Source organism: Oncorhynchus gorbuscha, unplaced genomic scaffold (assembly GCF_021184085.1).
Source record: "Oncorhynchus gorbuscha isolate QuinsamMale2020 ecotype Even-year unplaced genomic scaffold, OgorEven_v1.0 Un_scaffold_7331, whole genome shotgun sequence".
NCBI lineage: Eukaryota > Metazoa > Chordata > Actinopteri > Salmoniformes > Salmonidae > Oncorhynchus > Oncorhynchus gorbuscha.
In genome coordinates, this window is record NW_025745537.1 from 4424 (window position 1) to 17941 (window position 13518).

The 13518-nt window shown below is 41.5% G+C and overlaps 1 protein-coding gene and 2 pseudogenes across 1 annotated transcript; 1 reads left to right on the plus strand and 2 right to left on the minus strand.

Moving 5' to 3' along the window:
• Positions 1 to 874: 874 nt before the first annotated feature.
• On the minus strand, positions 875 to 5137 carry LOC124019168 (annotated as a pseudogene).
• LOC124019167 lies at positions 5012 to 6155 on the plus strand (annotated as a pseudogene).
• Positions 6156 to 11514: 5359 nt separating this feature from the next.
• Positions 11515 to 12900, minus strand: LOC124019170 (zinc finger protein 2 homolog). The gene is made up of 4 exons (XM_046334557.1): positions 12777 to 12900; positions 12459 to 12593; positions 11984 to 12373; positions 11515 to 11720 (listed from the first exon to the last, which is right to left on the minus strand). The coding sequence occupies exons 1-4, from the start codon at positions 12898 to 12900 to the stop codon at positions 11515 to 11517; spliced, it is 855 nt and encodes a 284-aa protein (XP_046190513.1).
• Positions 12901 to 13518: the final 618 nt, after the last annotated feature.

Here is a 13518-nt window from a genome sequence, read left to right on the forward strand (position 1 = left end):
TATAGCAACTGTTATCAACTGTCCTGCAGGGATGGAACATAAGTGGCAGAAAGTTGAGGTTGTGACAGCTGCAGAGATCTTTTGGTGTGTGAGACGTGACATCAGAGTTACAGGGTGTGTTAAGTGGTGGTGTCCCATCCTTTCAGGTTCTTGGCCTGAGGTCAGACTAAATAGATTTAAATAGTGGAGTATGGATGTGTTATGAGTGTAGTGTTAGATGGTAGGGTATTTACTTATTTTTTTTCAAGCAAAGTATAAGGGAGTTTAACTCCAGTCTAGTAGGTGGTGGTAATGCAACATTTATTGGATACCAGCCGCTGTTAAACCTCATTGAAGAGGCATTTGCCATTTGAAGTTCACCAATTTAAGTCAACAGACAAACGAACACAAACCTTTATTCATTATCTGTCTTAGCTAAATAGCTACACAATTGGAATGCTTCACATTTAGGTTCATTGTATGCATATTGTCAACATTCTACATTTTAAAATGTTTTCTGTACAACTGAAAGACTACATGTGTGTAATTTCCATGAATTAACCTATGAAGAGAAACCAAAGCATGTTCTACTCATGTCTATTGCAGTTGCTAGTTCATGTGTTATCATATTTCCACTGACAGTTGTTCATTCTCATATCATTAAGTTTCCAGGAAACGGCTCACCAGCCAACAGTGCACAATTGGCATTGAACAGATTGAGCTGTTGCCTGCAACTCTTGCTTTACAAGTTAGACATAATAAGCACTAGCCAGATACTTGTTTCATACCTTCCTAAAAGCACATATTGCACTCATAGTAATGCACTTTAAAGAATGGTGTTTTTATTTTCTCATACCAGTTATCATGGGTTTCTGTCTCTTCCAGTCTTAATCAATTAGTTGGAGGACATGGTGCTGCTTATCCAGGAGTTGCAGATCTTAGTCTGGGCACAACTGTAACCCCAGGACACAGCACCCTGCAGCTGCCCATTGCCCACCACGGTCTCCTGAAAGAAGGAAGAAGGGCAAGTGAAAGGTGGATCTTTCAATATTGGTTTGAAGCTGGTTAATCACAACAGATGAGTGCTTTTAACAAAAGAAAAGGACAACTGTAGAAAGGTGTGCTATGAATTCAACTCAGGTTACCTGGCAAGAGTCCTTGCCTCCATCCAAAGCCAGCACAGAACATGTGTAGGTGATCTGTCCATGGTAGGTGCTGTTGCCGCTGCTCAGGATGGGGAGATCCAGGCAGAACAGTTGGTCGGGGTAGAAGGCTAGAGAGAAGCAAAACAGGATTAGTATATCAAACATTCTCCCTTTGGTTCTGAGTGGTCAGTGATATCATTTGGAATCAGTTTGATAAACAACGAATACTAAAAGTATTTGTGAACATATTGTTGATGCTACCCACAGCCTCTGCTGGGTAGGTTTCCCCAGCCAGCAGGTGCCAGAGCTGGCACAGCTGCAGGGCATGACCACAGTGCACATGTAGCTGTTCAGGGAGGTGGGTTTGCTCAGCTTGACGTCGTTGTCCAGGTTGCAGCTGTTGTAACTGGGGTGCATGATGACCTTCCCTGAGTCGAACTGCTCAGTGCCCTCTTTGACAACAATGTTGTGTGGTCACGTAGACACACCTGAATGTGGCTGGGGAGGGTTAATCAGATGTACAAAAAAGGTTTAATGTCAAACATACTGTCAATGTTTTTGAAGAATGTTTCATCAGTCACATATGACTTGTAGCAGTGTACAGCAGACACCACCCATGTGCTGGAGATCAGGAGCCACCATAGAAGTGGTAGCCAGACTGCAGTGATGCCTGGTAGGATGCAGAGTTCTTTCTGCATTCATACCCTCCGAAAATCTTGTTATCCTCAATGAGGACAGCGACTGAAATACAGACAGAAGGAATCAGTGTGAAATTGCATGGAAATACAACACTTAAGTGCCTGTGTTCAGTAAATATTCACTGTGTATTATCACAGAATGGACACCAATGTGAACTTAAACAATTTCTCTCAACGAGTAAAGCAAGGACTGACACGCAACGACTAACAGACAGGAGAATAATGTACTTCATGATTGTGTTTTTTGGTTGCTACACAGGACTCAATCATGAAGACAATCTGTTATATACCCACTTCACCAGCCACATTATCTGATCTTCTCAAGGATTTGCACTTCTGTGAACAGTAGGCCTATATCTGACGCTCAGACGTTACTCTACCTGGGAAAGAAGTCTGTCCACCTGAAGTGACAAGCATCTGCATTTTTCTTATTATTTTCATACACACAACTTAGGTGGCAGCTTAGTTGTATATTTTGTAACACTTAACAATTGCATGGTGGGTGGTTCTGTTGTCATTTCCTTTCTCACAGGTGTAAAAAATGCCTTCCTGTTCCCTAGGGTCTTAAACCCAGCACAGTGCAGTCACAGAGCAGTACAGAGACATATTAGAATACAGTATGTAATAGTTGAATTGGAATGACGGAGGAAAAGAACACGACGATGTCATTGTCCTTTCAGTGCAGAGACACTGAAAGGACATGATTCCGGTACCAAGACAGAAGACACCACACCAAAGAGTAGACCTGGAGAAAGTAACTACGGCTCAGGGCTCGATGGGGAGATGTTCCAGAGTTGCTGCAGCGTGTCTGGGCCTGCTGTGCCTTCTCCTACTGGCTGGGATCATGGTGCTGTTTGTCTACTATAATGGAGTCACTGTCCGTTTGGAGGAGAGGTTGTTAGTTTATAGAACCAACAACAACAACCTGACTGAACAGGGAGACGAGCTACAGGTCCAAAACAAAAACATGGATGAAGAAAAGGCCGATCTAAAGAGAAGGTACAATATGCTGAACCAAACCTGCCTTGAAGCATGGAAGAAGTTTGGTTCCAGTTTGTACTACATCTCTGACAGGACTGAATCCTGAAATGAGAGCAGACAGAACTGTCTAAAGAGCGGAGCAGACCAGAGGTTAACACCTTCAATGACCAAGAGAAAACTGGAATGATCTGAACAGTGGCACTGGATTGGCGAGAAATGACCTGATCAGTAGCTCAACTTGGTACATGCCTCAGATAAACGTGCGCAAACACACCTACAGGTCACACACCATCTGCAAGACCGAAACAATTCCCATGACATCATAATCTCACTGAGCAATACCAACTGTTCATGTCCAGACTAAACATCTATTATATTTGTGTTCACATTGTACCAAACATATTAACCTTGTTATGTTTATTTTTGTCATGTCTGACATGTTTTTCCTGTAATGATGCCAAGAAAAATGACTAATGCATAATAGAGCATTACATTATTCTATTTAATTTATATAGATTATAGTCACAATCTAAAAAGCATTTCCTGTCCCTGAATATTGAAAAAGAAAAGCGTTCATGAATTTATATCCAATCAAACACATTCTGAAAATGTACAAATGATGAGTGACATTCTGCTGTATGTAACACCATCTATGATACTGTACCGCATCTATAGGTATTTCTGAGGTGAATACACCAATAAAGGAACAAAAACATATTACATTACAACAATTAGATATCATGATCATATGATTAATGTTGTTATACAATCCATGTTGTTATACTGTTTTTTATATCAAAGAAACAGGCTATATTGATAAATGAAGCCGAGGAACCCTTAGACACACAATACTCGAAACCAGTTGCAAAATGCCAGGCTTACTTCAAATGCTAGGTCATGAAACTCCCCCTTGTGGCCACATAGTGAATATATTTTGGAGAAAGTATGTAACACAAAACCCAGCACTGTATGAATATACATTTCTATATTGCTTCAATGAGGAGTCAAAAAAAGCTAAATGTCTATTCAGTTAAACATTCTAGGAATTTACATACGGATGTAAGGTAATGCCGTTTAGCACACATCCTCAGTTGAGGAGCTTCGTTAGCCATATGTCTGTTCACACGTTACTGTTTGACAGGTACCGATGGAAATGTATATACATGTATGCCCTCAGTGCCGAGGCAAAAACAGACAACTATGAAGGTCATTATTCTTCTCGCTCTGTTCGCTGTGGCATGCGAGTACCGGTTTCTTCAACAGGAAAGAATAAGTGGGCCAAAATCTTGGCGACGACATGAAAATAAACTGGATTAAGCTATAACTATACATATATAACTATACTATAAGCTATAACTATACATATATAACTATACTATAAGCTATAACTATACATATATAACTATACTATAAGCTATAACTATACATATATAACTATACTATAAGCTATAACTATACATATATAACTATACTATAAGCTATAACTATACATATATAACTATACTATAAGCTATAACTATACATATATAACTATACTATAAGCTATAACTATACATATATAACTATACTATAAGCTATAACTATACATATATAACTATACTATAAGCTATAACTATACATATATAACTATACTATAAGCTATAACTATACATAAAGAACTATACATATATAACTATACTATAAGCTATAACTATACATAAAGAACTATACTATAAGATATAACTATACATATATAACTATACTATAAGCTATAACTATACACTATAAGCTATAACTATACATATATAACTATACTATAAGCTATAACTATACATATATAACTATACTATAAGCTATAACTATACATAAAGAACTATACATAAAGAACTATACTATAAGCTATAACTATACATAAAGAACTATACTATAAGCTATAACTATACATAAAGAACTATACATAAAGAACTATACTATAAGCTATAACTATACATAAAGAACTATATAAGAACTATACTATAAGCTATAACTATACAATAAGCTATAACTATACATAAAGAACTATACATAAAGAACTATACTATAAGCTATAACTATACATAAAGAACTATACTATAAGCTATAACTATACACCGTTTGAAAAGTTTGGTACATTTGACCTTTTTCTTTACAAAGATTTCTCCTTTACATCCCACTCAGTCGCTGCCCCCATTGAGGTTGGTAAGATTGTCGGAGGGTATGAGTGCAGAAAGAACTCTGCATCCTACCAGGCATCACTGCAGTCTGGCTACCACTTCTGTGGTGGCTCCCTGATCTCCAGCACATGGGTGGTGTCTGCTGCTCACTGCTACAAGTCATATGTGACTGATGAAACTTTCTTCAAAAACATTTACCAAAGCCATCTACAGTATGTTTGACATGAATCTGTATTTGTCTGAGTACATCTGATTAACCCTCCCCTCTCTCCCCAGCCGCATGCAGGTGCGTCTGGGTGAGCACGACATTACCGTCAACGAGGGCACTGAGCAGTTCATCGACTCAGTAAAGGTCATCATGCACCCCAGTTACAACAGCCGCAACCTGGACAACGACATCATGCTGATCAAGCTGAGCAGGCCCACCTCCCTGAACAGCTATGTGAGCACTGTGGCTCTGCCCTCCAGCTGTGCCAGCTCTGGCACCAGCTGTCTGGTCTCTGGCTGGGGCAATCTATCCAGCAGCAGCAGTGAATAGCATTAACAATATGCCCACAAAGACTTTTGGTATTCATTGTTTCTCAAACTGATGATAAATTATATCTCTGACCACTCAGAACCAAAGAGAGAATGATCGAGAGACTAATCCTCTTCTGCCGGTCTCTAGGCAACTACCCCGACACTCTGAGGTGCCTGGATCTCCCCATCCTGAGCAGCAGCAGCTGAAACAGCACCTATCCTGGACAGATCACCTCCAACATGTTCTGTGCTGGCTTCAAGGAGGGAGGCAAGGACTCTTGCCAGGTAAGCGGAGTTGAAGCACTTCCTCTGATCCATTAAGAGAGTTAATGAAAATACGATTCCAGAATTTCCAAAAACCATCCTTCAACCTAGATTGACTGATACCCTGAAACAAATCTGCTCACCTTTAATTTCTGTCTCCCCATCTCTCTATTAGGGAGACTCCGGTGGCCCCGTGGTGTGCAATGGTCAGCTGCAGGGTGTTGTGTCCTGGGGTTACGGCAGTGCCCAGAGGAACAAGCCTGGTATCTACACCAAGTTCTGCAACTACAAATCCAGGATCAGCAGCACCATGGCCTCCAACTAATTGATCTAGACATATTCTCTAAGACAGAAATACATGATAACAACAACGGTCATGAGAAAATAAATTATATTTTACTTTTAAACACTGTCTTCTGTTATTTTTTTCACTAACTGTTCTAGAGGAAAATACCCTATATATACAAAAGTATGTGGACACCCATTCAAATGAGTGGATTTGGCTATTTCAGCCACACCCATTGCTGCGAGTACACAGCCATGCAATCTCCATAGACAAATATTGGCAGTAGAATTGCCTTGCTGAAAAGCTCAGTGACTTTTAAGGTAGCACTGTCATTGGATGCTACTTTCCAACAAGTCAGTTTGTAAAATTACTTCCCTGCTTCGCCGGTCAACTGTGCTGTTATTGTGAAGTGGAAACGTCTAGGAGCGAAAACCGCGAAGTGGTAGGCCACACAAGCTCTGGACAGCCGAGTGCTGTAGTGCGTAGCGTGTAAAAATCCCCTTTCTATGGCTGTAATGCTCCCTAAAAATGCTTTTTGTGGCCAGTGACCGTTGTGCCCTTGGGCTGAATACAATAATTACAATTCCCTTCTCCCGGCTGCATGTCGAAGCACCTCTCACTCACATGGCTCGCAGTCACGTGATTGGGTCTTTTTCACAGGCTACAAGTGAAGACAGACAACTGCACACATTCTTATCCAATTCCGAGGCGCATGTAGAAGATATTGGAAGAACTGTCTGCATTTACTTTTCGTCAGCCAACAAGATGAGTAGGCCTAACAAATGACTATCCGCCGTAGTACAAAAGTTGACCTACTCTATTCTGTGCGAGAAATAAATATTCCAAACATAGTCTGGGAAATTTGTGGGATGCGATAGATCCCAAATTAATACAATTTCAAGCATAATTTTTTTTTTTTAAGCAATGACCCTGACGGAACAGATGAGAAATGTTCGCTTAAACCGGTTGATAAACTGTTAGGCTATTTCTTCACATTATAAACCCAGCAATGTGCACACGGCAGAATGCTATAAGCGCAAATGTTACATTAGCAGGAAAACACCATTCTCAAAAGTGACCACAAATGCGATTATGCATTTAATGCTTTTATTATGAAGGTGCATTTATTGTGAAAATTACCTGCCACAAACTTGAAACTCAAGCTCTGCACACAGTATGTATGCCAGTTAGCCTTTAAACCCATTGTAAAGCGGATTAATGTGATTCATTTTAAGCAGTTATTTGGCCACTTTAGTTGCGATACAAACCTTCTCATAGCATATAGGCCAGGCTACATGAGGTGTGCAGCTATGATTTGAAAAAGTAGCACCAAAAAAAAAAAATAAGCAAATGCTGTTTGCCTTAAACTGGGCATAATTCACAAGTGATAATATATCACTCACAAGTGATAGGCTGATATTGTTACCAATCACACTATTCTTGATTTAATCTTGTCCCTTTACTAATCTAACCCTAACCCTTTACATACAGTGCCTTTGGGAAGTATTCAGACCCCTTGACTTTTTCAACATTTTGTTAAGTTACATCTTTATTCTAAAAATGATTAAATGGCTTTTTTCTTCATCCACACAATACTCCATAATGACAAAGCAAAAACAGGTTTTTAGAAATGTTTGCTAATTTATAAAAAATAAACACTGAAATATGACATTCACATAAGTATTCAAGACCCTTTACTCAGTACTTTGTTGAAGCACCTTTGGCAGTGATTACAGCCTCGAGTCTTCTTGGGTATGACGCCACAAGCTTGGCACACCTGTATTTGGGGAGTTTCTCCCATTCTTCTTTGCAGATCCTCTAAAGCTCTGTCAGGGTGGATGGGGAGGGTTGCTGCACAGCAATTTTCAGGTCTCTCCAAAGATGTTCGATCGGGTTCAAGTCTGGGCAACTCAAGTACATTGAGACTTGATCCAAAGCCACTCCTGCGTTGTCTTGCCTGTGTGCTTAGGGTTGTTGTCCTGTTGGAAGGTGAACCTTCGCCCCAGTTTGAGGTCCTGAGGGCTCTGGAGCAGGTTTTCATCAAGGATCTCTGTACATCGCTCCGTCTGGCCCCTCTACCATAAAGGCCTGATTGGTGGAGTGCTGCAGAGATGGCTGTACTTCTGGAAGATTCTCCCATCTCCAGAGAGGAACTCTGGAGCTCTGACAGAGTGATCATCGGGTTCTTGGTCACCTCTCTGACCAAGGCCCTTCTCCCCTGATTGCTCAGTTTGGCCGGGTGGCCAGCTTTAGGAAGTCTTGGTGGTTCAAAACATCCTCCAATTAAGAATGATGGAGGCCACTGTGTTCTTGGGGACCTTCAATGCTGCAGACATGTTTTGGTACTCTTCATGTCTGTGCCTCGACACAATCCAGTCTCGGAGCTCTACGGACAATTCCTTCGACCTCATGGCTTGGTTTTTGCTCTGACATGCACTGTCAACTTTAGAACATTATATAGACAGGTGTGTGCCTTTCAAAGTAATGTCCAATCAATTGAATTTTCCACAGGTGGACTCCAAACAAGTTATAGAAACATCTCAAGGATGATCAATGGGAACAGGATGCACCGGAGCTCAATTTTGAATCTCATAGCAAAGGGTCTGAATACTTATTTACATAAGGCATTTCTGTTTAATTTTTAAAAATTCTAAAAACTTGTTTTTGCTTTTTATGGGGTATTGTGTGTAGATTGCTGAGGATAAGTTATTTTTAAATCCATTTTAGAATAAGGCTGTACCGTTACAACATGTGGAAAAAGTCAAGGGGTCTGAATACTTTCCGAAGGTACTGTACACTAAATAACATATGTGTGAAATTTGTTTTGATTTATAATGGACCATTATCATGCAACTGTCTCAAACAGGGGCAGCGGGGAAAAAACCATGTCATCTATGCACTTAAATAGTGAACGGAGGACGCTTTTCTCATGGTTCATTTTCATTCTAGCCAGATAGGCTATACTCCTGTTTCAAATAGAAGCAATGAGCTTAATATTAGGAGTTGATAAATAAATATAGTATGCCTAGCCTATAGAAAGCTGATGGGATCCTCCTCTTTTTAATAGAGGCTATCACTCTGTTTTCTCAATTGCATAGCCTATAGAAATGTTGCACAACATGAGCTCATGGGCTCTCATTAAGTGTTTGATTAGATTTTTGATCACATTTGCATTGATGTCAGAGTGATAGAGAGACAATAGAGTGCCAGGCAGTTAGCAAGTTTGGTATGCTACTAATGACCATCAGCAACATCAGAGCTTGGAGAAGCCTTATTTCCGTGACTAAATGGTCACGTGGAATTTGACTGCCCTCATGACATGTGTGCCTGTAATACTGTCACCTTGTCAGAACTAATTGCAACCCTCACTACCGAGTTCCAAACTGCCTCTGCAAGCAACGTCAGCACAATAACTGTTGGTTGAGAGCTTCATGAAATGGGTTTCCATGGCCGAGCAACCGTACACAAGCCTAAGATCACCATGCGCAATGTCACACGTCGGCTGGAGAGGTGTAAAGCTCGCCGCTATTGGACTTTGGAGGAGTGGAAACACATTCTATGGAGTGATAAATCACGCTTCACCATCTGGTAGTCAGATCTATGAATCTGGGTTTGGCGGATGCCAGGAGAATGCTACCTGCCCCAATGCATAGTGCCAACTGTAAAGTTTGGTGGAGGAGGAAGAAAGTTTTTTCATGGTTTGCGCTAGGCCCCTTAGTTAAAGTGAAGGGAAATCTTAACGCTACAGCATACAATGACATTCTAGACGATTCGGTGCTTCCAATTTTGTGGCAACAGTTTGGAGAAGGCCCTTTCCTGTTTCAGCATGACAATGCCACCGTCCAAAAAGCGAGGTCCATACAGAAATGGTATGTTGAGATCGGTGTGGAAGAACTTGACTGGTCTGCATAGAGCCTTGACCTCAACCCCATCGAACACTTTTGGGATGAAATAGAACACCGACTGCGAGCCAGGCATAATCGCCCAACATCAGTGCCCGACCTCACTAAATGCACGTGGCTGAATGGAAGCAAATACACACAGCAATGTTCCAACTACTAATGGAAAGCCTACCCAGAAGAGTGGAGACTGTTATAGCAGCGAAGAGGGAACCAATTCCATATTCATGCCCATGATTTTGGAATGAGATGTTTGATGAGCAGGTGTACCCATACTTTTGTTCATGTAGTTTACATGTCGTAGTACAAACATTATTGCTATCAAAATTATCAAAAGCTAGTTTGGTCTGTTATCATCCTATCTTTATTCATGGCACGGGTGAATAACTATTCTTTTTTTATGTGAATCTCTAATAAATATGGTCGTGCTTTTATTTTGAAAACTACTCCATTTTGACACTCGTGCTTTCAAGTTGTTAGGGCCAGGACAATACCAGTATCGTGGCAAGGAAACAAAACACAAAGTGGATTTAACTTCTTTGGGGAAACAGCCTTGAAGTTGGAAACAAACATCGTTATGTTTTCATCCAGAATCACTTATTTATTTTCAAAGCTATAGCTTAGAAAATAAAAAAGGACCAAAGAGTCAAGTCTGCCTTGCGTTTTCATTTTTGGCATGGGAAAAAAATATTGCAATACTGGTATCGTCACAGCCCTAAAAGAGATATTAATTCAAAATAGATTTTGGGAAGATTCTGTTTCTTGTTAGAGAAAGTTGGCATAAGGGTTGACACTAAGACCTACAATGAAATTATAGGATAAATCTCATAAGTGACATGTCATTTCTTCATCAAACAACTTTATAAATAGTTAGTCAAGGCACTCCTGGAAAACAATCATATATATATATATATATATATAGATCACTCCAACTTGCCTCTTGTCCTCTTCATCTTGGTATCTATGCTCCCAGAACCATCCTCTCTCAGCTGGCGTGTGCCTCGGTGCAGTGTTTGGTCAGGGTGCTCTCCTGTATGAATCTCTCTCCACAGGAGGAGCAGCGATAGGGTCGTAGTTGACCCCTGGCAGGTCTAGAAGTCAGGTAGGCATTCCCTGGTGAAGTAGGTGTCGACAGGGATGGGGGGTGCTTGGCCGTCATGTGACGTTCCCAGGTTCGAGGGTCATTGAAGATGATATGACAGTGCTCACAGCTCGTTGGACCAGCTCTGTTTTTTTCATTGTCCACACCTGAAATACCAAGCCGACACGATGAAAGATCTGTTGATGTGTCCTTGAGCAAGACAGTTAACCCCTATTTGCTCCAGGGGCGCTGTACTACTATGGCTGACCATATAAAAACTAACATTTCACTGCACCTATTCGGTGTGTGACAATAGAAACATTGTAATTTTTTAAATGACACAAAAAATGTATAATTATAAAACGTGAAAACCGAAAGAAATATTAAGTACATAAAGTACTATTAAAAACATTCAAATATTCTATATACCCTCAGCCTCTCCTCCGTCTGTGCTTTCTTGGACAGAGTCTTCTGGGCCAGTGGGGGCAGACTCACTTGCTGTGGGTGCGTTGGTGAGCTGAGAGCAGGCGGGAGGAGGAGAATGTACGGTCGCAGACACAGCAGGCAAACACTGTGCGACCTCTGAGATGTCTCTCATACTCTACTGGGTGCTTGAAGCGTAAATGCCTCTCTTCTGTCTCTGCATCCTGAAAGGTCATGAAACACTGGTGGCACTGAGGAGACTGGGGAGGCTGAGCTAGGGGAAGAGAAAGCTAATTAGACACGGTTAGGAGAACCAGTGGATACACAATGATGTGGTGATTTGCTGCAAAGAGGAAAGATTGTCAAATACAGGTAAATATTGAGTCATTGAAAAGAGAAAATAACAAGATACATATCATATCTAGATCAGAATAATCGGTTTTAAGACACCAGTTCACAGAATTCCAAGTACCTTGCAAATGAGAGGTGAATCCATAGCCTAAACAAGAGGAAATACTAATAAAGAACCAGCCTTACCTGAAACTCTGGTTGAATCATTAGAGATTACTGCAGTGCTTCCCTGCTCTTCCTCTCTCACCGCACTGTCCTCCTCATCCTTCCAGTTCCTCTCCTCTCCATGCTGTCTCTCCCGGTGGCTTCTGAGTGCCGTCAAGTTACAGAAGCTCTGGCTGCAGTCATGGCACTGCTGTCGTTCAGCCACAGTCCCGCGGCGGCGGGAGTGTGAGCGCTTGTGGGAGGACAGCTTGCGCAGGCTCTTGAGCGTCCGTCCACAGACCCCACAGACGTACTGGGACTGGCCCATGTGACTGCGCTTGTGCATGATGAAGGCTGTGGGGCGGAGGAAGCGGTCGCCACACACTGGGCACCGGAACTCCAGTTTGACCTTGTGGCCGTGGGCACCCCGTCCTCCTCCCCGCGATGCCAGTACAACAGTGTCCCGTCAGCTGCCAGGAGGAACTGAAGCAGCGCTGACACAGTCTGCAGCACCAACTGGAGTCTGACCCAGAGACATCCTCAGTCTCAACAGCAGCCCAGAACCTCTCTTCGGTCTTTCCCTTCCTCCTCTTTTTCTCCTCCTCTGCTTCTTCCAGGGTGTCGGTTTCCTCAGGGAGTTGGTCACTTGGAGCTGGAGTTGAAGTACGACCGTGATTTAGTGGGATTGCAGGAGCAAAGAAAGTAAATGTGTTGAAAATCAAGGTTGAAAATAAGAGACTAATATATTGTATCATGTTGTAAAATGATCAATACTACAATTCCGTTTCTGTGCAAGTGTTGGCTTGCAGGCTCCTAAACCCTTATTTGGACCCACCTGTAGTGCCTTGTTCTAGGCCCTCTTCTTGCTCCTGTTTGATGAGTGTGTCAGATGACAGTGGACCATTGGACATCTGCTCCATATGGTCTTCTTCCTCTTGTTTAACGATGACCATCAGCATGTCACCATTCAATGTCGCTCCTTTACCACATACTGTCTCCATCCTATTGTATTCTTTGAGATTAGTAGGCACATCAATAGGGTATGATGGAAAAGAAATGGCTTGAACATTTGGTCTTGATTGCTAAGGCTTATTATAAACTGTCAGCTGTAGAACCATACTCTAGTCACAGATCAGACTACTTTACAAAATATGGTTATATAAAACATGTGTAATTTCTTCAGTTTATAGCCTACGCAGTAAATATAACATATTTAGGTCAAAACAGAACACCTTCTAATTTGTACAAGATATCATGGCCAGAACCTGGCTGTGATAATCAATGACCTCAAATTCCGTCGCCTACCTTGGCTGCTCCTCAAGATTCAATGGATCCTCTGTCCCTTGCGGTTTAATGCACGGGTATAAAATAATTCAAAGATACCGGTAAACAACATCTCTTGTTTGCAGTAGAATAAAAATATTTGCATTATAACTAAATTATAGGCATGTTCTCCATGTTTGATGTCAACCTGTGCGCATCCGATGGTGGGATTGTGAAGAACATTTTTTTCACCCCAATGTTTTGACCGTGGCGTGACTGATTTACTGCCGCCCATTTGGACCACGCCCCATTCT